A 27406-nucleotide genomic window follows, 5' to 3' on the forward strand; every position below is an offset into this window, starting at 1 on the left:
AGCTGATGCAAAATACTTCACAAAAATTAATTATGCTCCAACACTTCTGTCAGCATGTAGGCAGGTATTAGACCATCTCAAACCTATTCTATACCGGGATGTTAGCATTCAGTAGTTATCTTCACACCAAACCAGATTTTTAAATTTCAGTGTCTGGAATGTGAGAACATCGGCATGTTTTTCTTGTTCTACTGTTCTACTAAATGCCAGTTTTGGAGTTGTTATTCTAGGCTTGGAATTATTGCAAAAGAAACCAGATATTTGTATCTAATTATACCAATAAGAAGAAATAGAGAGGAATCAATTAACAATAATCTACTTTCTGAATTCTGTTTGTAAAGGAAACAAGTAGTTTAAGCAAAATATACAACTCAGTCTATAATGGAAATGACTTCTCCATCTTACCACCTTTCTTCCCAAACTACTAACCTGCATGACTGTATCACTATATGGACAATTTTATCAAAAAGCCCACTTTGGACATCTATGGCCTGGGAGCTTTATTTGGTTTATCACTGCTTCCATACATACCTCTAATGGACAAGCCGCAGATAAAAATTTTATCTCAAGTTTTTGTTCATTTGTTTTAAAGCTAGAAAACCAAAGCAAAGAAAATAGCATCTTGTTCCACAATAGATATTGGAGTCTGGATTAGCTCTCAAATCCTAACTTAATATTTTATAAGCAGATCACAAACAGCTCACTATGAAGAAAACAATGTGTCTAAAGCTATCTTTATGTTAAGAAATGATGACCAGAATCATAATGTAGCTAGATAACCAAAATGCAGACAATCAAATAGAGACAGTTATGCACTTAAATATCTTGTCACATAGTTCTACAAAACAATTTAGAAGAAGAAACATATAGCAGAACCTACTGAAGAAGTTTAAACATGAAAGAATAGAATTATCCAAGTTAGAATTTGGCTAGAACATAGACTTAACATTCTTTTCTCACAAAAAGTGCTAACAGGATCTTCATTTTTATCCAGGAAACAACAGGTAGAACCACAGGTTCAGCACCCAGGCAGAAGACGGGTACGCACGTCCCATTACCGTCTGCATTCTACCAGGGGATGGTCTGTCCATGTAATACCACACTTTGCTTTAACTGGGCTTAAATACAAATGTTGACTGTACTGAAAGGTAACTCGGTTGTACACATAGGGTTCTACTGTCTTCCTTATATAATGCACAAAATTCTACTAATTTCATCTTGTTCTAAAACAAAGTTGGGCAATTCACTCAAAACAAACTACATGCAAAGAAAATCAAGAGAATTTTCTTTTTGTAAAGTGTCACATTTTTCTCATGTTTCCTCACAGTTACTTTGTCATAGATTTGAATCTGTATGCTGTGCTTCTTAATGCAACTAGCACATAAAATATTGTGTGGTTCCTGTATATGTGTTTCAGAAACATAATGTGCAGTGAACAGCTGAAAAAAATAACTCTATTGCAGGTCCTGGTGTGAAGCACAACCATAAGCTCTACATTCTCTTATTCTACTAGAAATCAGAAATTCCACTCACATTAGTACAATTACTGTGATTGAAATGCAATGTGAAATCAGAATTGAGTTTCAAATCATTTTTTTTCCTCAAATCTTTTACATTGACTCTTTCATTGATAAACATGAGAGACACCACAGAGGATAAGTCTTTCCAATTTCTATCAGCAAAATAAGGTGAACAGCCATTCATGTATTTAATTTAAAACATGCTAACTAGCACAAGATACAGCTTATATGAATGAAGATCTTCGAAGCGCTGCTTGGCACTGAAACACCACCAGTCACTAAAATCCTTGAATATAAGACTTTAGCTCAAAATCTCTAAAGCTTTGGCTTTCCATGGCCTTGCATACTATGTCATCTTTCACACGCATATACACAGAAAGGTTTCAAGTRATGAATAATATAAGTATATACATGGTAGAAAGCAGCAAGGAACTAGGCATTAGATGTGTAATAAGTACCATTCACAAGATATGTGCTATAAAGATATTTTAGAGACATAAAATAACCATATCTCCATGACATCTCTCCATTACCTCACTGCCCAAAGAGCTTACAACACAGCTCACAACCTCCAGCCAACTTAATGTGTATGCTAGTACATCAGTACTTCACAATTTCAATCACCTAGTTGTTTAATAGTTTTGTAAAACAGAAATATGAAAAAAACGGTGAGATATTAACAATGATCAAGAGTTTCAACTGCTGTCTCAAAACTTTAAACAAGGCCATGACCACAATTCATTCTTACTCTGTCAGACGTGCATTTTATACCTTTGAATCTTCATTGCTCACTCCCAGCTCCAGCACAGCTTGAGGAGATTTCAGTTTTGCTTGCATGGACTCGGACATTTGAAGATTAAGCTGCCATCCAATTGTTTCAAGCTACAAAACACAAATTTAGATTATAATCAGATGCTGCAGAAGCTCTGGGGGGATCARCTTTCAGTGTCTGTGAATGGTCTGTGTCAGTGAGCATGTTGTCAGGCTCTACATAAATGTTAAGCATTTTTATACCATGGACATTCTGCAAATTCTCCTGGACTGCAAGACAGATTTGCTTCTACCTCCAACCAAATTTAACAGTTCAAATTGCCTTTGACCATCCAAAATACAGTGACTTAAAATGCTTCAGATCTGCTGGAACCAATCCATAGAACAAAATTAAGGATTCAAAATAAGGTGGATTTCTCCTCTAAGCAAAAGAGGATGGGCAAATTTGAGGCTTCCACTTATTACATATTTATTTTAGGGAAAAAATTTTATGAATAGTAATTTCTTAATCAACGGATCTACTTATGTGTGTTCTACCATATACAGATGTTAATGACAAAAATAATTCTGTGCTGCTTTTTAAATTTTTACTACTGAAAAGTCAAAAACCAGCTGAGCCTGTGAACAACAGAATTTGCTCATTTTCAACAGAAACAACAAAAAAACACATCTCAAATCACTTTTTAATCATGCATCTAAAATGATATTCAAACATTATCAAGCTATGCCTCACGCGTGAAGGAGTATGTAAGAACAGAACTACAAGTCTTTCCGGAATTAACCTATAGCTTTCTTGAATAAAGAACAGGAGAAATCTGAAGTCTTATCACGTAGCAGGTTAATTTGCACACAAAATTTTAATTCAATGTTCACCCTCTGTTAGTAAATATTTTAGCTGAATTGGTAAAATGAAAGTGTGCCACAGACCAGTTAATACCTCTTACAGTTCAACAACTCAGTTAAAATCATCAGTAGCACAAAGCCACACCAGAGATGCTTGGCTGTGAACAGAAAAGCAGAGAAGCCAGTACTTATGCTGTTTCCTACAGTGACAGTAATCTCTAGATGACGGACTGGATAGGTAGTGAATGGTGGTAAATATCTTACATGGGCACAGCTCAAAGACAGAGCTTACGAAATATCTTACAACTATACCATTTCTATACAACCGTACCATTTATATATAATATCTCGCATACACTTTGTGTACTGCATACATAATACACCAGTTATATAATAAACATTGTAAGTTACGTGACCAAGTATACCAACAAGAAGAAGAGGTATCGTGATCTATCAGCCACCAAGATAGTTCGGGAACTTAGCCAAACGCAGACACAGTTAACAGAAAAACATGGAGCAGTCTCAGAGTGACTTTGCATACAGCTACATATACAGGACAGTGTGAAGAAATTTAGCATATCAACCTGCAGTCTATCAGCTGCTCTGCAATAAATGCCACTATTCAGGCTTCACTCTGCGGTAAAAATAATGTAGTTTACACATTAAATTAAAATCAATGAAAAGCATGCTTACAACACAGAAACTGGCACAGCTAACATGCTGTAAATATATTCTAGTGCATTTTGTAGTGGACTTATCTCTAAGAACAGTATATGCAGACTTAAGATGCTTTAAAGACAAATATTATAAATCCTAAAAGCAGATTAGTTTTTGGTCAGTTATCTGTTTTGATTTCTTCTAAGCTGATTACACACTGGTTAATGAAAATAACAGGGCACAACCCACCCCGCCCAGAAGTACCGCACAATCCAAAAGAGCAGTCACTTCTGCAAAAGCATTGCCAAGCCAATCACAATAAGCACAGATGAGCCTGCAAAGCCTTTGTTCTGGCCAGTATCTACATTACTTCGAACCTTTCTAGGCACACCAGCAAATTATGCTAGAATGAGACAGCCTGGAAAACATTTTTCTCTCCACAAACTTCAACAAAACTAACTAAAGAAATTAGAAAGTATACGTTTGTTTCTCTAGTCCWCGCAGTGATAGAGATCTTGGGACCTTGACCTACTCTAGCTTTCAGTGCAAGCATAAGAAGATCAGTTCAGTGTGGTTCAAAATCCATAATGGTCAACAGAGAAAGATCCAAGTGATGGATAACAGAGTGGCAGTGGGAGCAGTCCAAAGCAGGCAACAAAAGAAAGTACTAGCTATTTTGATGAAACATCTGCACCCATCTAACCACTAAGGCCAAGCCTGGAGATTGCAAGCAAGCTCTGGAATTTGATGGCCCTTTGTATTGCCGTCACTGGTGTTCCAGCTAAGAGCTCCTCAATTTTGAAAGGACTTTTTAAATCAGTGCCTTAAACACTTTATTGTACTAGTATGGAAACCAAGGCTTAGAGAGGCTAGCATCTTATCCAGGATTATAAAATAATGCCAGCAGGGACAAAACCAATATCCTAGGAAGAGAGACTTTCAAGGCTTTGCTCTAGCTGTTAGACAATACACTGTGCATAACATGAAAAACAAATCATTAAAAGCAAGCAGATTCAGACTTACGACTTCTGCTTCACTTTTAACTCACCTCTATCCAGGAATATCATAGAGGGCTCAGAACAAACAATATATGTGGCAACACAGTGGTCTGAGCTCATAACTGAATAGCAGTCATAACTCTTTTTTTTATATTGCTTTACCTTAAAATTACTTTGTTTTTCTATATGATTCATGTGTCTTTTCTGTTTTAAATATAGCCATATGAGAACAAGTTTTGATTAACAAACAGTATGCTGCCTAAGGCTTCAAAATGGTCTGCCTATTTCTTTGCATGAAAGGAAACTAGAACATATGTTTGGCCACAGTCATGTTTACTTAGAAGACATTTAACATTCTGAAATATCAATTAACCTTTTGAGAGTGGAGACATGTTTCTGCGCAGTGGTTTTGTCAAGGCACTGTATTTGGTAGCCATGAAGCGGTACATATTTTAGGGCTACGTTTTTCAGAAGATACAAGGAGTGTTAAATTCTTAACAGTTAAAGGACTGTTAAATTATTTCCACTTCTGATATAATACAGGTCATAGAAAACAAAACAATGGGGAGAGTTTTTATGGTGCCAGAACTTGTGATAACATTCACATTTATGTGAAAAGCATTTACTGGGGGGAAAACAGTCTTTCTCTAGAACTAGCATGAAAATAAAGCCATACTTTTAGTTAGTGTACACCTTTAACTTCTTTTCACAAGTTCTTATCAGCAGTTTAGAAATGTGCGAGCAACATTAAGGAAAGCTACCTTGTCACTGCAACAATAAATACATTTGAAAATGTACTATTTAGCTCTGCAACTTCTCGCTGATATCTCTGACACTCACTTAACCTCGGGGTTATGTTTTTTAAAAAAAGGAAGGGGGGCAAGCTGGAAAACAAGGAGAGGAAAAAATGTAGTTGTTAAATAAAACCAATAGTAAGTAGGTATGAAAAACCTTCAGGTCTGTTCCATGAACACTACAGCAAAAGATCCATGGCAACTAAGATAGGGGAAGCTTCAAATTAGATCACCCCTGTAATCCTCCATTCTCTTGCCTACTGTCCTCTTCACTGAAATACTTTCCATACAAAACAGAAGAGCACAATATTTTATACATTAGGATAAGCAAATCATTAGTAATCTACCACAGCTATAGTAAAATGTTTGCGTGAAAGCCACTCTCCACACAGGCTGCACAGCACCCATGCACACTGTAGACATCGAGCCCTCTTTCACAGCTTATCTGATATGAACTTCATGCAAGGTCTCCAACCAAGAGAGGATTTCACATAGCCCACAGAATAACACCCATAAAATTCACTACTTCTCTCACCACTTAATGCTCTTTGTGTTTTACATACTATTATATTAACCATACAGAAATCTGTCTGTTGGAATCCAGAAGAAAGAATGGACCGCAGCTTTGAGAGTGAAGGAAGACTGGAGGTCCAGGAGAGACACACGGCAGGGCCTCAACTTGAGGACAGAGAATGGAACTAAAGTCACTGAGAAACTGGCACTGAAAAAAAATGCTGGTAAGGAGCTTAATTTGGGAAAAGAAAGTAAGCGGGAACACTGAGAAGACAGAGAAAACTGAACGTGGAAGCAGAATTTCAGAGAATACATAAACACCTAAAATGTCTCCCCCAACACTGTCAGCTTCAGCCAACCAAAACTTCTGGAGCAGGGCCCAATATTTTTAAGGGAGGAGAGGAAAAAGGGGTTTTAAGTGCTCAATAGGTGCTGGAGCTGGGCAAGAGGGGATATTTTTCAAATTTGAGTCTTTGAGATACATTGAGATGACACTTACCATCTCTCTCTAGAGCCAAGAGGACTAGAAGCTTGTTTTTAATCTTTAATGGAAAACTAAATTTTCATATAAATTATCTGCTTCCAGAAGGTGAAGCTTTCAGAAGGTCATCCAATATCATAATGAATCATTAGAGGAAACTCAGAAAATCGGTACTACTTCCCTGAAAACTCACCAATACAGCACAAAGAGTCTACTACCTAGTGCAACGCAAGCAAAATGCCAAAGTACCATGCAAACTATTATTTTTCCTCCATGGATAATCCACAGTTTGGCATCTATTTGTCCAATAAAAAGTGTTAAAAATATTGATCTCAGAAGAAAACAAGAGTCGCAAAAAATAAAGTATTGAACCAGTAAGAATTACAGTAGGGAAATATCGCTTGAATATATAAAAATCAACATGATCAGAGTTTTTACAACAGCCAGACATTTAGACAGTTATGGAACAGCCAATCACTTTACATTTCAAATTTAACATATTATGAAGTTGCAGTTATTTCACTCAGATTCCTGAGCTCCATTCCCTTGACAAGACTTGCTGCTTTCAGAACAGCTAGCTTTCCCTAAATAGAATTAAATAATACGTATTTCATTTCTGCACAAACAACCATTTTAGAATATGATAGTTTTTAGTTAATTCAAGACTAAAAGCATTCTGCTATGATTCAGGACATGCGCAAATGCAGTTAATCAGCGTTACAGACTTAACACGATTCAACAAGTAGCTATAGATTAACCAGCTACAAGAAAGATTATGAAGATCTGGGCATATCCATTATTAGAATTCCAGATAAAAAAATGACTGTATACATTTCTACAGTGAGAGATAAAAATGCTTATCACCATTTAGCAGACAACAAGAAAAAATTTCTTAAAAATAAAGTTTCATCTTAAAGTGAGAAAAACAGATTTCTGGACTGAATACTTGTTAACAAGTTTGACTGGGTGGGGAATATAGAAATAATTCTAAATTAATAGCAGTGTTCTGTAATTTTATATTTATGGGGGAAAAAAAGCTTAAGAAAGTCCACCATAGGCAAGGAACACTTAGTGCATGCGAACAACCCATTTTATGTAGCTTACTATTACTACTAATGTTTTCAATATTGCCAAAGGCTCCTTACATTACACTCGGTAATGTTTGAAAACCAAATATATCATAACCTCATCTTTTAATAATTTTGATGATATTTGGAGGATCTATTTTGAGCATCATTTTCCATTGCTGCATGAGAGGGTTTATTTCCATTGTCAATTGGCTGTGTTCTGGCTTGTCTGTTTGCTTGCTTGTTTTAAAACAAAAAAAACCCCACATATTCCTTTTTAGGAAGGAAAGGTTTTCATTACCCCGAAGTTACTAAGGAACTTCTACAGCTTTTTAACACAAGTGGTATAGCTTGATTAGAAATTTAAAGCAAACTGAGCTTGTGGCCCACAGTCAGAAATAAAAGCCAACAGGAGTGTCCTTTAGAGTAACTAGGTCACGCTGATGTGAATATTGAGAAGAAAAACACCTACTAAGGAAATTATGGTATATGATATTAAATCTTATTGACCTAGTTCATAATGAGCTTATCAATCTGGTCAAATTGGCCTCCAGTGAGATGATTGCTAACTTGAGCAAAACTTAAAATAAATTGTAATATCTCTTTTAAAAATTCAAATCTTGGCACAGACCTGAGACTACTTCTAGCAGTACTACTGCTTCTGGCATTAGTGATGCTAAAGGACTTGATTAACATGAACATTCTTATTCTTGTTTCAGGCACAAAATGCTGTTTTAGATTTATATAGCAGAGAACTAACATCCAACTCTCCTTAACTCAAGGAGCCATTTTAAGGTAATTTACTTGCACTTCTGATTACTTTCCTTCACAGACAGGCTGATTAATTTGAAGACATGCTGATGCAGTGTAATTGGCTTCATTTTTGTGAGCTTTTTAATAACCATATAATAGAAATAGAATGTCATGAAGAACTTTGTTGACTCATTCTTTATAGGTATCACAAAAGATACCAGTCTACTATGGAAAAGACAGAAGCCCAGCAAACTATTTCAGGAAAACAAACTAGGAAGGTTGCATCAAGACAGAAATTCGTTTCAAGCTCCACTGATATAGGTCCAACTCTTTGATTTTATAATACTTTAATCCTTATTTTGAGAAGCCTTTCAGTTCAAAATGAACTAATATTTGTGACAACTTAAATGGTATTGCACATGAGATTATACCTTTCATAGCCTGAGAAAAAACTCTGCTTGTTTTTATAAAGCTCTTCCTGTAAGAAAATAAAATAAACATGCATGTGCAATGGCACTATTATTACACTATCCAGAGTTACACTCTCCTCATCTATTTCTACCAAACAGAGGATGACTTTATCAGCACGTTACAGAAACGTTACCAGTTTACTTACTCTTATAAGTAAGCTCAACTTCACCACATCAATGCTGGAGCTTCCACTTAGTTAAAAGACTGCTTTAATTCACAATCTAAAGTAAATATTCATAATTTAAGATTCCAAATTCTAAACTTCTACTGTTAGAAAGTTAAGAATAATTAACTCTATAGGATATCATGTAACAGTACAGCTTGATTTATATATTAAAAGAGAGCAGCTTGGAGGAAAAACCACCCATGCTTCAGAAAGTAGACTTATGATAGCTGGAGAAATAAGATTCAAGAACTACCTTCTAACAGTACCAGCGGAAGCAGAAACTACCAGATATTTTAAAGACGGAGCCTGAGAAATTTAGATCGTGCACTACATGATGTGACTGCTTGCAGTAATAGGGAGGTTGAACAACTCATGTCTCTTCCCACAGGTACTTTAGAAATGAACCTATTCTGTTTCCAAAGGCAACAATTACAGATGAAAAAAGCTATTTAAAACATGCATTACAAATGAAATCAGAATCTTTTGTTTTAACCTAGAAACTAATACACTCATTTTAGCTATTTTTCCCTCTAATTTCAGAGGAATAGTCCAACTTTAAAGGTAAAAACATTTCCTAGAAGGATCTGAAATAGCTGTTTATATAATTTAAGACATCTGTAGTACTACTGTCACCAAAGCTGTTATGAACAGTGAAGTGAGAGATAATGGGATATGAAAGACATCTTAAGCAAATCCCTTTCTCATATGATTATAATAGCACATATCACACTGACACAAAACATTCTTAAAATGTTTTTCAGCTAACAAAATACTTTGAGGAAATAAATCACCTGTAACAAAACAATTTTTCAAGTGCAAATTTTTTCCACTTACAAGACACTTATTTTAGCTCTTCTAATCAAATAACCTTTATGAATACAAGAACGCAAGTATGACTCTTTCACTCACACTAATTTTTGAAAGGGTGACTCCCGTAGTTCTCTCCATTGAAGGCCAAGCATTCCCTGTTTCATTGTAGTAAAAGAAAATCAGCTAGAATTCTGGCATATTAAAAGTTTGGGGATTCTTCCCCTCATCTTTCAACAATCAAACTAGCCAAAATGCTTACTAAATGGTAGCTGCATTCATGCATACTTTTCAACGCATCCTTCATCTACAGAGAGTATTATAACTCCTATCTATGGAAGTAATAAACTAACTACCAGCTTGGTATGGGTGACAGAGGATGAAAGGTGCATTACATGTTAACTAAAACATTGGTCTACAACGCACTACTCTAACTTGAGACCTGTGTAATCACACCGATGTGAAACTAGAACATGGCACCAAGCCAATTCCATCAAGGCTGCTCTGTAAAACGTGCAGCCTAAGATCCCAAGTCGGCTCTTCATCAGCCCATTCAGTACTGGAGAATCAAAAGTCATGATAATGTCATTTTTGCTGAACATGATAATGATACCTGAAGACAGTTTACCCAAGAGGACAAGAAAAGGATGAGAAAATGTGTCTGACTGAACTTCTCAAAGAGCTCTCCTAGTTAGTTTAACAAAAGATGGTTAATGCAGAGGAGACACCATTAGGATGAAGCCAAAGTGCGCTCAATGTAGCAAACATATTAAAACAGAAAAAGGTGCACATTTTTAAGAGGAAGGCAACCAGCTACAGGAAAAATTTGCCAATCATCACAGGTAGATTCTTCATCACTGAAATTTTTTGTAATCAGGAAGAGATTGTTTCCCATAGGATAAGCCCTAGATCAAACAAGAGTTAGTTTAGTTTCCTACTGATATCAATCTCTAGCACTGGGAGTGGGGGGAGATGACTGGCATAAACACATCAATGTCTACTCTTAATTATTGCTACTGACTTGTGTTAAGGTGGCATGAACATCTTTGAAGGAAACTCTGGTAACATGCCTCGATGTTGCTGGCGGGGGGAGGGGGTTGTGTGTCTTTTTTKTTTCAAGCAGGCCTCACTGTAATAACTGTTCCATGGAAAAGGAAGTCTGCAGTGAAACAACTCGCTTTTCACAGAAAGAAATTATACCCTTTCCAAGGAATATTTACGTCCTTCCAACCAAATACTGAATTTTTATAAAGCATTTTTAAGTTTAGAATTCTCAGTAGAGACTGAAACAACCAATCTTGATGTTTAATTTTCCAATTAATCACTACCTGCTTGAAAGACAAATGATTAAATATTGAAAAGTATATTCCTAAAAAAAACCTAGCAACAACAAAAATCCATCCAGGAGGGCAATGATGGTGACTATGTTTTTTCTATCCTTCTGTGTTCCAGCAGGTAACAGCAATTACTCATGAAAGTTAGTGGATTATTCTTCAAATGCAAAAATATTTCCGATTTATTTACTAGCTAAGTAATAATATCATTTGTCTGCCCCCACTAATACAATCTGTCTACTCTAATTTCTTTAGGGGAATGACCTATGATCTGGTGTTTACAGGACAGTTCTTCAGAAATCTACATGAGGTCATAAGAAGGCATGAAGTCAAGACCCAAATTCTGATGTTTTATTGCATCTGGAGGAAATACTCTAGAACTGGGTAAACACTTAGCAGAAATTGAACTGAGGTCAATTATTTTGATTTATATAAGAAGCAGTGACAGAAGGAAAAATAAAACTGAAGTCCTAGAACTCAGGAAGAGGGAATTACGAGGGTATTTTAGAAAACAGTTTTAAAATATATACAGGCATACCTCATTTTATTGCGCTTTGCTTTAGTGGGTCTTGCAGATACTGCGGGGGGGGTTGGGGTTTTTTTTTGGTTTTTTTTTTTGTTTTTTTTTTTACAAATTGAAGGTTTGTGGCAACCCTGTGTCAAGCAAGACTATCGGCGCCATTTTTCCAACAGCATGTCCTCACTTCCTGTCTGGGTCACATTCTGGTAATTCTTGCAATATTTCAAACTTTTTCATTATTATTGTATCTGTTATGGTGATCTGTGATTAGTGATCTTGGATGTTACTATTGTAATTGTTTTGGGGCACCACAAACTGCGCCCAAATAAGATGGAGAACTTAATCGATCAATATTGTGTGTGGTCTGACTGCTCCACTGACCAGCCTCGTTCCCCCGTCTCTCTCCCTCTCCTCGGGCCTCCCTATTCCCTGAGGCACAACAATTAGGGCAATTAGTAACCCTACAATGGCCTCTAAGTGTTCGAGTGAAAGGAAGAGTCGCACATCTCTCCCTTTAAATCAAAAGCTAGAAATGATGAAGCTTAGTGAGGAGGGTATGATGAAAGCTGAGGTAGGCCTACAGCGAGGCCTCTTGCGCCAAACAGCCTAAGTTGTGAATGCAAAGGAAAAGGTCTTGAAGGAAATTCAAAGTGCTTCTCCAGTGAACACACAAATGGTAAGGAAGCCAAACAGCCTTCTTGCTGATATGGAGAAAGTTTTAGTGGTCTGGATAAGAGATCCAACCAGCCACAACATTCCCTTAAGCCAAAGCCTCATCCAGAGCAAGGCCCAAACTCTCTTCAATTCTATGAAGGCTGAGAGAGGTGAGGAAGCTGCAGAAGAAAAGTTTGAAGCTTTTTGAAGAAGTTGGTTCATGAGGTTTAAAGAAGTCGTCTCCATAAGATAAAAGTGCAAGGTGAAGCAGCAAGTGCTGATGCAGAAATTGCAGCAAGTCATCCAGAAGATCTAGCGAAGATAATTGATGAAGGTGACTACACTAAACAACAGATTTTCAATGTAGACGAAACAGCCTTCTATTGGAAGAAGATGCCATCTAGGACTTTCATGGCTAGAGAGGAGAAGCTCATGCCTGGCTTCAAAGCTTCAAAGGACAGGCTGACTCTCTTGTTAGGGGCTAATGGAAAGCTGTTGACTTCAAGTTGAAGCCAATGCTCATTTACCATTCCGAAAATCCTAGGGCCCTGAAGAATTATGCTAAATCTACTCTGCCTGTGCTCTATAAATGGAACAAGAAAGCCTGGATGACAGCACATCTGTTTACAACACGGTTTACTGAATATTTTAAGTCCACTGTTGAGACCTACTGCTCAGAAGAAAAGATTCCTTTCAAAATATTACTGATCACTGACAATGCACTTGGTCACCCAAGAGCTCTGATGGAGATGTACACTGAGATTCATGTTGTTTTCATGCCTGCTAACACAACGTTCATTCTGCAGCCCATGGATCAAGGGGTAATTTCAGCTTTCAGGTCTTATTATTTAAGAAACACATTTCATAAGGCTACAGCTGCCATAGACAGTGATTCCTCCGATGGATCTGGGCAAAGTAAATTGAAAACTTTCTGGAAAGGATTCACCATTCTAGATGCCATTAAGAACATTTCTGATTCATGGGAGGTCGTCAAAATATCAACATTAACAGGAGTTTGGAAGAAGTCAATTCCAACTCTCATGGATGACTTTGAGGGGTTCAAGACTTCAGTGGAGGAAGTAACTGCAGATGTGGTGGAAATAGCAAGAGAACTAGAATTAGAAGTGGAGCCTGAAGATGTGACTGAATTGCTGTAATCTCATGATAAAACTTTAACGGATGAGGAGTTGCTTCTTAGGGATGAGCACAGAAAGTGGTTTCTGGAGATGGAATGTACTCCTGGTGAAGATGTTGTGAACATGGCTGAAATGAAAACAAAGGATTCAGAATATTACACAAACTTAGTTGATAAAGCAGCGGCAGGGTTGGAGAGAATTGACTCCAATTTGGAAAAAAGTATTTTGCGGGTAAAATACTATCAAACAGCATCACACGCTACAGAGAAATCCTTTGTGAAAGGAAGAGTCAACTGATGCGGCAAACTTTATTGCCATCTTATTTTAAGAAATTGCCACAACCACCACAACCTTCAGCAACCACCACTCTAGTCAGTTAGCAGCCATCAACATCGAGGTAAGACCCTCCATCAGCAAAAAGATTATGACTCACTGAAGGCTCAGATGATGGTTAGCATCTTTTAGCAATAAAGTATTTTTTAATTAAGGTATGTACATTGTTTTTTTTAGACATAATGCTATTGCACACTTAATACACTACAGTATAGTGTAAACATAACTTTTATATGCACTGGGAAACCAAAAAATTTGTGTGACTTGCTTTATTGTGATATTTGCTTTATTGCAGTGGTCTGGAACCGAACCTACAATATCTCCGAGGTACGCCTCTATAGTAATTTCAGTATTTCATGTACCAGAGACACCCAAATCATTTGGAAACTCATTTTACTGATTATTTTCCAAGATACTTAAGTGATGATCTGCTCAGAGGTGGCCAGCTTCCATATAATGCACTACTAAGAAGAAGCAATACTTAGAACTCAAGTATGCCCACTCAGAGAGATAATTACTATCAAATATGCATACAGCTTTGCAAAGCTTCTGATTGTAGTCCTCTACTACATCTTGAATAGCAAAGAAAAAACCCTAAGGTATACAATATTTTTTAGATCTGTCCTCCTACTGTATAAACACACCTCAACTCAACCACAGTCCAGTGGATCTTTCACTGCAGAAGTACCTTGACAAACTGACCTTTCTCACTAGTCTGCAAGAAAAAAGAAAAAGGGGGGAAAAAAAAAAAGCTGCTTCTCATATACCCAAGTGCCCTTCTATATATACTTTTTTTTTTTTTTTGAGGGGGGGGAGTAGCTGTACATTATATAAAACAAAAACTACATACACAATACCTATATAGAAAAATCACCATTACGTCTACAAGGATGCTGTATAACAGTGCTCACTAATTTTGTTTCTCCTTATTATTGAACATCTGACTCCAAACTATTCAAATACTGCTTTCAAAACAAGTTTTCAATGGCATTAACCACTGCTGTCTCTCCCCCTAGCTCCTTGCCTTGCATCCAAACTCCAGCTTCTCAGTAGATCCATCTCCCTTGTCCACTCACCACCTTCTTCCCAACCATCTGGCTTGTACTACCATCCTCACTGCCCAGCAAACTTCGGTCCTCTGTAAATCCCACTCGTATTCAACATTCAGTTTCTCTCTCTCTGTGCCCATTCAGGCGTTACTGAGCGGGACAGAGGAGCTGGAAAGAGCCACAGGGCACACCTCAGGTTTGCTCTGCACATCCTAGATCCCTCAACACAACTTTCCCTGATGACATCAGCGACATTAAGAGGTAGAAAACAAACCAAATGAACAGCAGCAAGTGTTTTAACTTTGTAAACTGGGAGCTTCAGCTTATAATTAACTCTAGAGGAAGCAAGCAGAGCAAGCCAAGAAGCCAGTACCTCAATTTTTGCTCAGAGAGGATTTGACTGGTAAGACTTTACAATTTTAAAAAATAGAAATACAGATCGAGGCTCAATTCTAAAAGGAAAAACTGCACAAATTACGTATCTAAAGTCATCTTATTGGGTGAATACAGAAAATTAACTGGATTTTTCATCCAGGAATGGCATTCTCCTAGTGGATGGTATTACTGGTATTAATTTTGTTTGCTTTACTATTTTTGTCTGCAGTTATAAAGTCAGATCACTCTTTAGCAAGGCTCATCTAGCATGTATGCCAGGTAAAGTGACAGTTTTCAGACTGTTGAACTCAATCCCCATATCAAGAAAATTCATTTTTTAAAAATCTTTGAATTTAAAAAAGAAATAGCAACACACCAAAAAGTAACAGTGCACTTCAAAAGGGAAGAAACAAAAGAAGTATGACATGGATTTGGTACAGAAATCTAGTGCTAAACTTCAAAAGATGTTTCCCTATTTTTAGTTGCTGGAATTTTTCATCTTTACAAGTATTTTAAAAGAAAAGCAGCTAGCTTGATAGCAAAGAGAACAGGAATATATAACAAACATCGGAATCAACAATCCAGTTTCCAGTACCCTAATATATTTAGAGATTCACTTAGTGTAAAAGTTAAAGTACTGTTTTACTCAAGCTCTATCTGAGAAATTTGCAGACACAGACTGGCAGGTAAAATGGAGTGCAAATATGCACCAGTCTATGAGCACTTACATTGAAAAGATTTCTAACAATTCTTTGGCTCTTTTATCAAGTAAAAAAATGCATAGCCAGATCCAGTGGTTGGAAGATGAAGTTAGACAAACTTTAATGAGAAATAAGGCAAAAACATTTCTTAACCACAAAAAACACCCTAGAAATTATCAGTTGCTTCAAGCCTTGAAATGACAGCTGGGCTCCCATTTCAAAAGTTGTTTTTTAAAGAAAAATTATGGTCTGTATTATACAGGAAGTAAGACAAGAGAAGCATTGGACTCCTTTCGAACCTTAAATTCTGCTGGTTTGCCTGTAGGAACAAAACAAAGGTTTCAGATATTTTTAAATGTGTTTGAAGCATAACTTCTTTTAACCTTTATCATTTACACTTTCTTGGCAGGGAATGGAAGGGGTAAGAAGGATAGGAAAAAAACTCTTAAGAAAAAAAAAAAAATCAGTAAATCAAAATAAGAATACTTATGGGATACTGAAGTAGTACCTAAAAATTGAATATGAATATGAATAAATAATGAAAACACCTGTAAATGTAATGTAAAGTTGGGTGAGTGGAAGATTAAACAGATTTGGTCAGGCTGTAACTAGCTATTAGAATAAATCTCAGTAGGTATAAAACTGCATCTTTATTACATCTTTAATCATTCATATTCTTTTTGCCACTGTCTGTGAGGGCATCAGATAATGCAAGCTGGTTCACAGTTCATTGTGACAATGCCCGTGGAGAAGACGTTGTCTTTGTTGCCCCTGTAAGAATGACAAATTGAACAAAGACAAACAAGAAACTGAAAGATGTTTGCTTTCTCTTTGCAGAATAAGGAGAAATATCACTCACACATTTCTCCTGATACCAGAAGTTTTCCAAAGAAGTAAATATTTATATAGAGAGCCCCAATTCAGTTCTTTTCTCATGATAACAATTTTAGAATGCTTCAGAGAAGTATTTCTAWAGATCTGCCACAGTTCAGCACAGGGAATTTAGTATATTCACATTACATATATACCCCTCAGCAAAAGACCAATTTCTGAGATAACTACCTTTAGAATTTTTCCCATATGGGTTCAAACAGCCAGACAAGATACAGAATTGACAGCTCTGTCAAGAGTTTTAGGTAGGTAATTTCATTAGTTGCATTCCCACACATCATTATATTAAGTAACACCGCACAAATGCTATAAAAAGACTTCTCTTGCCTGGTAACACAGAAGTGGATCTTTAATTAAATATATTTTAAAGATACCATGAATAGTTTTCCAATCCAAGAAGTCTATGAGGAATTTGGCTTGACTGTCCTTTTAAAAGACAGATTTACATCAGTTACTGAAAAACTTTCAGAGAACATAATACAGGTGATTAAAAAATAAAAATAAAAACAGAATCAATGAAAAGAACAACCATGAGAATTCACAGTGGCAGTGGCTGGCTTTCCTTTGCAGAGAGAAAACAAAAAGAAATATCATCATTCTAACTGACTAACTGATTGTATTATATTGCAGAAATGATATAATAAAGGGATACACATAAAGACTCAAAGAACCAATTAATGCAACAGGAGACAATACATAATTAAAAAACTTGGACAGCTGAAGACTGAGTATACCTCAAGGAAGAAAAATGATGAGTAAGAAAATAAATGCTATTAAACGCAGTCTTAATTTCACTCCACAGTTTTTATTCATCTCTCCTGAGACAATAACCTCATGGCCAACCAAGTGGCACAGCACCAACAAAATCTAAAGGTTTAACTTCAGAAAAGAAAAAAAACACCTTTCTTCCAACAGCAAAATTAGCATTCAATATGTCACAGAGAAACTGTTATTCTTCACCCAGTCAGTACTCTGGGAAATACCTGTTCTGTAGCACTAACACTCAATTTGGTTTTTCATCCCAATGAAGCTATTGGCCAGCACATTACCACCTACATCTATTGCATACAACTTATATACCCAGAATTTATAACACCAGCTTTTATCCAAACTGCAGTTTGCGAGCAAGAAGGGAATGTGGTCCAAGAGAAACACAATAAACATGTAGACACGAATGAAACACCTGTAAGAAACTACTTCCCCTAATAGTGGTCTGAAGTCCAAATCTAAGCATTGCTGTAGGCCACTGGATACAATGGCCCATTCTCCCTAAACAGTGGTGAACCAAATTAATGAGTAATATTATCAATTAATGATCCTGGACAATCAGCTACCCACTAATTCTGACCGTGGGTTAATAATTTATCAGTTCTTCCTTCAATTTCCCACATCTGAAGTGCAAAGCATTGTGACTGAGCAATAAGCCTCTGCAATAGAGGAAGGCTCAGAAGAGATGGGCAAGGGTGAGGTGCCCATGAAGCTCAAGGAATAATGTAGGGTGAGACTGATCACAGCTGTTGCAAAGAAAGCTGACTTTATGTCAACACAAAAGGGGACAGGAAGGTGGCCTTTGTTTTAGATAAACAACTACATAAATGCTTCTTCTGAGTTCATCAAAAGAGTGCGAATGTCTCCCTGAGTTAGCCAGACCAGCATGAGGGGGGAGTGTACACGTGGCTCAGCCCAATACAGAGTATAAAAACTGAACAACTAACAAAAGAATTTTGAAGAGAGCCATGGGCTTGAGCTGGTTTCCACCCATGTGTTCCTCCTCGGTGACTGGGGACGCCCAGCATCATGACAGTGAGCATATTATAGAGACTGGTAATGGGGATCACTTTTTCCATTATGATTGAACTGYATATTGCAATTGCTATATTTTCCCAAGTGTAACGTATACTTGTATTGTGATTTTGGTATATTGCTGTATCACTCTGCTAAATCAAAAATTCCTTGTAATATCTTCAAATAACTAAATTTTGATATTAAACATTACACCCTCCATGTGTGGAATATCTAAAAGAACCTGGTCACAAAGTATTGGACTCTGACATTAATACCTCTAAATAAAGAGGAAAATGGTGAAACATTTTATGTTGTCCTAAAACACAAATGAAAGACAAATCAGTGCCTGATCTTTTCATATCTATGCTACAGAAAACAGATTTATTTAATAGCAGCTTCTCTTAATACTGCCACAATATTGCACTCACAAGTACTGGATGCCAGGAGAGACCAGAAATTATTTTGCCACTTGGATTTTAGAAAAGTAGTTTGGAAAGACAATAAAATGCCAATATGATCTTTCTTGGTTACATTATGTATTATGCCTTCTACACAGTTTCTTCTGAACACCTTCTCATGCTGGAGCAGAACTATCAGGACCTCAGTAATACCAACCACCATGACCCTGATTCTGACCCTGGATCAGTCAGATCCAGATGAACAACCCCATGCATGCACCCMCTAAAGCCATTGCAAAGAAAACTCAGAGTTGATAAAGGTACACTAAAGCATGGTGAGGAAAAGCATGAAATATTCATATATACTCTGAATTCTAAATTAATATGCCATCCTGCACACCACATGGACAGGTCAGTAAAAGACCCTACTAGTGTGCAGTAACAAGCAAAAGGCCATATATGTTGTGTGTATATGTGTATATTTTAAAGAGCATACAAGAAAAAATATATATTACAAAGCCCCTGCATAAAACATTAATATTCCAGGCAAGCACATATCATATTCTATTCACATTAGTTTCTTATAAAGTATAGCAGATACAGAAGTCAGAGACAGATAATATAAATGATTACAAGCAGGAGAGACTTCCACAGGATGAGAGTGAGGAATCACATACTGTGTAGCTTAGAAAAAAAACAAGAATGAACACAAAAAAATATATAGTTTAACAGACTGGAGTGATATTGCAAACCACAAGTTCTTCTTCATCTTTTCTCATAATAAAAAAAGGGACATCCTTTAAAAATCAAAAGATAAGTGGGTATACAGAGTGAAAATACATATATATATGAATCCATATCTCTTCATGAAATTTCACTCAGGTGGTGAAAAACAAATCAGGCATGTATATAGACCAAAACCTCCATGTTCATTAAGTAGAATATTTCACAAGTGATAAACAGTCAGCTTTTAGAGTATAAGAAGGCTTCTAAGCAATGAGGTGAAGCAGAAATTGCCCTCAAACAAGCTACTACGTAACTAGATGATCACATCCATACACTTTCATCCAAAACATGTAGCGCAGGCCAATGCTAAAGGCAGGATACACAATGAAGAGATTTTCTGATCTAGTGCAGCAACACCTATATTCCTAAAGTTTGAATCTCCAACAAAACTGCAAGACATACTCTTGACAAAAAAAAAGCATCATTGTGAATCCAACTTCAGACATATACAGAGCATGAATAAACCATCTTTAAGAAAAAAATACCTTTCAAGATTATGTTTTTGGCAATTATGCAACAGAATTGTCATATTTTCTTGGCAATTAACAGAAATACAGCACAGCAGAAATTTGTACATAATATTGCTCCTGTGGGAGAAGTTAATGGCACAAGTCAGGAACTTCATGCATCATGAAGGCTTCCTCACATGCCACATTTTTTATATATGGCCATAAAAACAAGTAAATGTGTAAATTACCTATACACAGGGCACAGTCACAGGATCAATTGTTTTAACAAATGTTACACACATACATATGTTTCAGAAAGTATTAATAACTAGATACACATCTCTTCTTTTAAACAAAAATTAATTCAGTCTCAGAACCAATCTTAAAAAAAGAAAATCTAAAATCTAATACTAAATAGACAAATATTCACCTCTAAGTATCCTTCAGGATTCCAACTTTTTTACTTTAAACCCAGAGATGCTGATGAGTTTATAGCATGCTTGCTGCTAGAACAATACATTATGAATAAGAGAATATTTTTTCCTCCATTCCTCAAGGTACACAAAGAAAACTCAGAAAATACGCAGTATTATGCAATTGCTTATAGATTAAACAAGCAAATAATGGAAGGATCATGCAGTCATTTACTGCATTCATAGGACATCAACTACACAAGGAGACTGCAAGTTCTCCTTGCACTACCCCATTTCATTTTTTAAACGTTCTCTGCTCAGGTGCCCCATTAGCTGAATTAGTTCTGTGGATTTAATTCCTTGGCCAAGGAAAAACTCTTGAACTTCACAAAGATTTTCACTAAACCAAAGTCTATGGGATTAAGTCTTTACAGATTCTTGAAACAAACTGAGAAAGTGAATTAAGGTGGTTCAAATTCAAATTACTCCTTAACAGCTACATTCGCACTCAACCCAACTTGCCATCCAGGCTGGAAAAAAATATCAGTGACAATGACACTTCAGTGTATGTAGAGGCACACATCTATAAGTAAACCTGCTTTCATACTAAAAAAACAAATGAATTTCACTATGGTACTTTGCAGGAGTTTTCTTGCAAGCTTAACTACAAAAGACAATTTAAAGCTTTTTTTATACAGGATGTAGCAAAATGCAATTCCACTATATATTAGATGGTGGCGAAGCCACAGAGAATCTCAAAACATAAACCCTAACACACACGAGAAGCATTGTATTTTGCAGGACTCATAAAACTACAGACAGATATAAAGCAATGTCACCCCCAAGCAAGCTCATAGAAAGACCACAGATGTACATGGTACTGGTTTCAGCACACAGAGAACTCGAAACAAATGATGACCAAAGTTGTTTGTATTAGTTTTGCATTAGTTTCTCAATACGCTGAGGAGACAGAAGCAAACTGGTTCATTGCATAGTGCAGATAAAGAAAATTCTCAGACAGCTACTTTGTAACACATCTTCAGAACTACTTTCCATTTCTGCACACATATGCTGTATTCTAAAGAGTTAACTTCATAACCTTCTGTAATTTCACTTGATTTTCAAATGACTTGCCTCCTTTAAAGGAAAGTCATACTTACCTATAGTCTCATCAGATCTCTTAGCATTTAAATGTTGGGACTTCTATGCTTGGCACTGGTAAATATCATTTCAAAAAGGCAGAAGGCCACAGTATCACAAACAACTGATTTTTGTGTACCTACACTATCAGTTACCTACTTAGTGGGGTTCGTGAGTTAGTATAATTGCGCACACTGTAGTTCTATAAACTTTATGCCTAAAACTACACAGTTTTTTTTACACAGTACTGAGTTTAAATATCTTTAGCCCCTACCTCAGACAAGAAGTATCTTGTCTTCTCCCAATGTGCATTTTACACCTAAAAGTCTAAAAGCTGTTGCTATAAATTATGTTGTTCTGTTTTTGCCAGTGTATTACGTGTTCCTTATATATCCAATTCATTTTCTAAGTAAATTTTACTAACCAAACCATGGAAATAACAAACTAATTCTTATCCTGATAAGATACATAGCAATGATAAAAATAAAGCAAGAATAACGAAGTCAGTCTTCCACAACTTTGTTGAACCATTTTACTCTGAAATTGGTATGTTCTGTGTACACCTCCTGTGTGGGTGAAGGCTTACTAGGAATCAACAGAAGGATGTGTTACACCTGCTTATAGATGTATACATTCATGGCTAAAGATACAACAGGCCAGACTTCCACAGCATATATCAAAAGAGAATTTTAACTGGTAACAGGCACATATGAAATGAGATTATGCAACAGTAGAAAAGTTCTCCAAAGGTATCTTACAAAATGCACTATCCAACCAGATTACAAAATTTTAAGACAGGGGAGTTCAGATACACACTTTAATTATAGAGAATTAACAAATTGCCACCCATAAGCCAGAACACTGCAACTGTCCATGTGCACATTTTATCCTTGCCCTACTGTAAAGCACGYTCCCAAACATCTACAAAGGATATTTAGGTTTCATTACTTCGCATTGCCGATAGTACACACGTAGTCAAGTTACAATAGTTACAGCAGCTCGGCTAGCATATAGCATCTCTTCAAGACAATGGAACTTAATCACCTCTGATTGCATCTATCCATTATCTATTAGGTATCCTTTTTCACCTTTTTGTTATGTTGGCTTGTCATGAAGTTTGCGTCTTAATTTAAATTCCTTGCTTTAAAACACTGCTATACAGCTTTACCCTCCTTTAGAAAAATGTTTACCTTCTGAGGGGTCAAAACCCTCTGCCTGAACTTTTCAATCGTATCTTGACCTGCAGCCGCCCATGCACTGGCAAATGCTTCCGCTTTGTCTTGATCCAGCTGAATGCTTTGCAGCTGCTGTTGTAGTGCAGCAGGCTTCAAATTATGATAGACCGCCTGTTAAAAGGAAAAATAACTGCTATTGTAGAAGTACTGCTCTACAAGTTGTGCCAGATATATTCCACCACTGATGGCCTCCACATTCACACAAGATTTTTACTAGTGATACTACTGTGAGACTGCAAGCATCCTGTTCACCTTGACCCTTTGAGAAGAGAGAAGGGTACAGCTGTCCCAGTTCTGTCTAAGTGTAATATTACAAATGACTCTTCTCAAGATGGACAAATTGCAGAAAAAACACAGGTGAATCTGAGTAATAGTACAAGTACATGCCTTCACTGTAGGTAATGCCAAAGCAGCTGTCACTACAGACAAGGGGGCTTTGCAGTCTACTGAGACCATGAAGAAAGGACAACGTTTCCAAATTCATGCTGTTCAGGAAAGCTTTAACTATAAGGTAATATTCCGCAAAGGCAGGCTCAGTTTGCCGAGAAAGGCAAGTTAGCTATTTCCTCCATATAAGTACTGATTTTGGTGATAAACACTCTGTGTCACATGTTGGCCTCTCCTTTCAGGGCAGGGCACCACCATGTTCAGCAAGATAAAAACAAAACAAAACAAACAAAAAAAAAAACCCACACAGCAGGGAACAAAGACCATGCAGTCATCTTAGGTTGTCTGCGATATGACCACAGATCAAAAGGCTGTTAAAAAAGATTACGCTCTTACAGAACAAGCAGGTACTCTCAAGAGATGCCTGTCAGGCAGAAAATAAGAGTCCTTACACATGATGTATTCCAACCAGGAATCTTCTTTGGACTGACACTATTTATCTTTCATTTTCTTATGCAAAATAAATGCAAGTCCTAGAGGAGACTCAACTGCTTTTTCTATTCATCTCCAATAATTGTATAAATGAAGCAGTGCAATGAAAATAAGAGCAGTGAAGAAGACAGGTAAATTAGTTGTTTGGTTGAGCTGAGATGAAAATTCAGAATTCCAGTCTGGATGTAACCTGTTTTAGTTTTTTGTTGGGTAGGAGGTAGGGGGAGGACTGTTGAGTTTGTTTTCTTTTTAATGCTGTGGAATATGTTAACAAAGTGAATGAATCACAAACACTTTTGACTAAATATTTGTTTTCTACATCAGATAAAGAAGAAAAAAAACATATGCTCAAAAAATGGCAAGAAAGGATAAAACTGAAATCCCCTAACAGACCTATCTGAGTCAGTATGCATGCCCTGACAAGACCTTTAAAAGTGCACAGAATACACCTACTATACTTGCATGGAAAAGGATGGATAACATTCCAGTTGTGACCATTTAAGAAAGAGCCCAGACTTCTTCAGTTGCCATATTTACTGTGTAATACTTTGGCTTCCCATCTGAGTGGTGGACTACTAGCTAACCACAGCAGAAACAGAAAACCTCTTCCATTACAAGATATTTAGCTCTACACCATGCAGTCACCTCCTCATTCAAATACTACAGCTGCATTATGTGGCTCAATAATAATGCAAATATTTTTCTTCTAAGAGTTAAAAAAAATTGAGAGATTGCTTAGAATTAATAAAAGGAAAGACAGTATCTCAGAATTTTCAATATTTCTCTCATAGTTATGCAAAGCTGGTTCCCACCATCTGTATTTACATTAGTTGGAATGTCACTCCACAAATACAGTTAGTCCAATGCAAATCAGTAAGGTATGCAAACAGAAGCAGTAAAAAAATCAAGCCCTCAAAACATAGAGTATACTAGAGATGCATGTTTTTAGGAATATCTTTTTAACTTAACTTCTATATTTTTGAAATCTACAATCTGATAAAAATATATATCTACCAATTTATAATGATAAAAAAATGGTACCTGTTCCAAAATGAATGATATTGTTTCAAGAACTAGATGAAGATCCTGCTTTTCCAATGAAAAAGCTACTTGAAGTTTTTCTTCCTCCTCTTTACTGAAGCTGCTTTCAGCCTGAAGTACAAAAATGGTTACTCCTGACAGTCTATTTAGCCACCAAAAACATACTTGCCAAAACAAAAAGCTTTCTCCCCATTTTTATAAACATAGTGGCTGTCCACTTGTTTCTAAATGGAAACAACAAAGGAAAACCGTTTTCCAACAGAAAAATACAATGTGATTCATCTCCCTGGAAATCAGAATGAACTTCTCATGATATTGTGGGCTCTTACTAAGATTTTTTTTTAAATGCATCACAAGAATATGCTTTCTCCCTGCATTTGAATAAATATACCTGAAAGCTACTAAGCAAACATTTATGTTTTGACTACATCAGATCATCTGCAACATCCTTTTATAAATAAAAATATGAAGACTAAGAAGTGCACTACTCGAACCAGAACTCGGAGAAAACAGAAGGCAAAATTGTAGTTACATATGCTTCTGCCACTCTGGATACTGACATTTTTCTGTTTTGAAAACTATCCATGTTGTTATAAAAGAAATAAAGTTCTCATGTAAGTTATTTTGAAAGTCAGATTTGAATACAATCTATAGTGCATTGTATTATTAAAGATTACTGAGAAAGTAATGTACTGTACATTTAAATATAAGAACCATATTTATCGTATTACAATAAGTAGTATCTTAAAAACAGATACCGTAATCTTTTAATATGTAATTATTAATAAAAATCTATGTTACAGACATCAAAGCCCCATATTTAGATCACTTGTAATCCAAAACTGCAAAGCAACACAAAAAAGCAACTGAGCTGCCAGAATAAACAAAACAATGCAATTATACAAAAGCTTCAATGGTCACAATGTTTGTAATAAGAATATCAAAATGAAAATATTACTTGAATCATTAGCTGGTAGAAGGAAACGCAGAGCTCCAGGTATCTGCTTTGTTAAGCCAAGCCTTGTTTAAAGTTTCCAGCAATTCCACACGCCCCAGTGCCAGATACTTTGGAAAGGACAACTGAATAACCCATGAGATTAGTCTTTTCAATTTAGCTTATTCACTCAAATCCAGCTCATATCAATAGTGATTAGCTACTTTTTAAACTACTCAATAGCTGGTTAGTAAGTTGGTGACACTTTCCAGTTACTAATGAGCTACTATCCATTCAAAACAATTGCAAAACCCTCTACAATAACTACAGCATCCTAGCTAGTAATTTTTGTAGGGAAAAAAACCAGTATATCAGTCAAATAAAAAAAMCCCACATATCAGAGGTCATAATTATGACACTGCAAGTTTGTATTTTCTATCCTTGCTACTCCTAATATACAATATTTTAACTTTTACTGTGTGCGTCTGTGGTGTGTGTGTATATATATATATATACATATAAAAAAAACTTTATATATATGCATTTCTTCTAAACACAAAACAAGGGAATACACGAAATATAACACTGACAGATATAAAGTATTTCATAAAGCTGAAAGAAATTTTCAATCAAATCACTTGTTTTAACATTTCTTTTACAGTTCCATCTGCAATTTTTAGTTTCAAACAGATTTAATCTGTTTGACTTTTGGCACTACATCATGAAACTGACTACTGATTTTATTTCTGTCATGCAAAATAAAACCCCTGAACTAAAACATCTGTAAAGATGACAACAATATTCATTACAGAGTTTTGGGCTTTGTTTTTAACCTCTGTTCTACAGATGACTTTGGCCTAAGGAGATACAGAAATGAAAAAAAAAATGAAAAAAAAGCTTTTAGTCTTTACCCTGCAAGAACAAGGGTGGAGTTTGTGCAAAAAACTAAGGACCTTGTTTCTCCTAACACAGTGGTTCAGGAAGCACTAGCATTTGTCTCTTGCCAGTCCACAGACAGGCACGCAGAAGAGACATGGAAACAGATTATATAAAAAAAAAAAAAAAAGAAACATTAAAGGTGGATGAAATTCAAATCAAAAATGCTATTTAAAAAAATTATTGGAAATGAATTATCCTATAGCAAATACGRTGCCATATCTTTCCTAAGCAGAAAACTTCCTTGCATGTGGAGAGATGAGGAAGGGAGTTTGGGGTGGCTCAGCTGTGTCTCAGCGTGCCCCTAAGGCGAGAGGGGTCGGGGGGCAGCGGGGGCACCCGAGCAGAGCAGACAGACAGCACAGAGCAGGCACAGCCGGCATGCGCGACGCGGTGCACGTAACGCAGCAGGACAGGAGCGTCCACAGGCTGTTTATCCCCAGGGACGGCCGCTAACGCGACCTGCAGTGGTTGTTTACCGGCTGACTCCTGCCGCTTCGCGCAGGACGCGGCAGCCACGGTAGCGCACGGCACCTGGCTGCAGCTCGCTGCCGCAGGGGCACCCGAACCCCCCCG

General features: G+C 36.6%; 1 protein-coding gene across 2 annotated transcripts in view; it reads right to left on the reverse strand.

Annotated features, from left to right (window-relative positions):
• Positions 1-26357, reverse strand: part of COMMD10 (COMM domain containing 10) — a 110067-nt gene extending 83710 nt beyond the window's left edge. The window contains exons 1-4 of one of the 2 annotated variants that reach the window (XM_026069476.1): positions 25919-26341; positions 24961-25071; positions 22996-23151; positions 2292-2402 (exon numbers count right to left, since the gene is read on the reverse strand). In XM_026069476.1, coding sequence (XP_025925261.1) covers positions 2292-2402; positions 22996-23151; positions 24961-25071; positions 25919-25927 — 387 coding nt within the window. In that variant the 5' untranslated portion in view covers positions 25928-26341. Of the gene's footprint in view, positions 1-2291; positions 2403-22995; positions 23152-24960; positions 25072-25918 lie in introns of both variants that reach the window. The other variant, XM_026069475.1, reaches the window with a different exon arrangement.
• Between the last annotated feature and the right edge of the window lie 1049 nt (positions 26358-27406).

This window comes from Apteryx rowi, unplaced genomic scaffold (genome assembly GCF_003343035.1).
Source record: "Apteryx rowi isolate R43461 unplaced genomic scaffold, aptRow1 scaffold_299, whole genome shotgun sequence".
Taxonomy (NCBI): domain Eukaryota; kingdom Metazoa; phylum Chordata; class Aves; order Apterygiformes; family Apterygidae; genus Apteryx; species Apteryx rowi.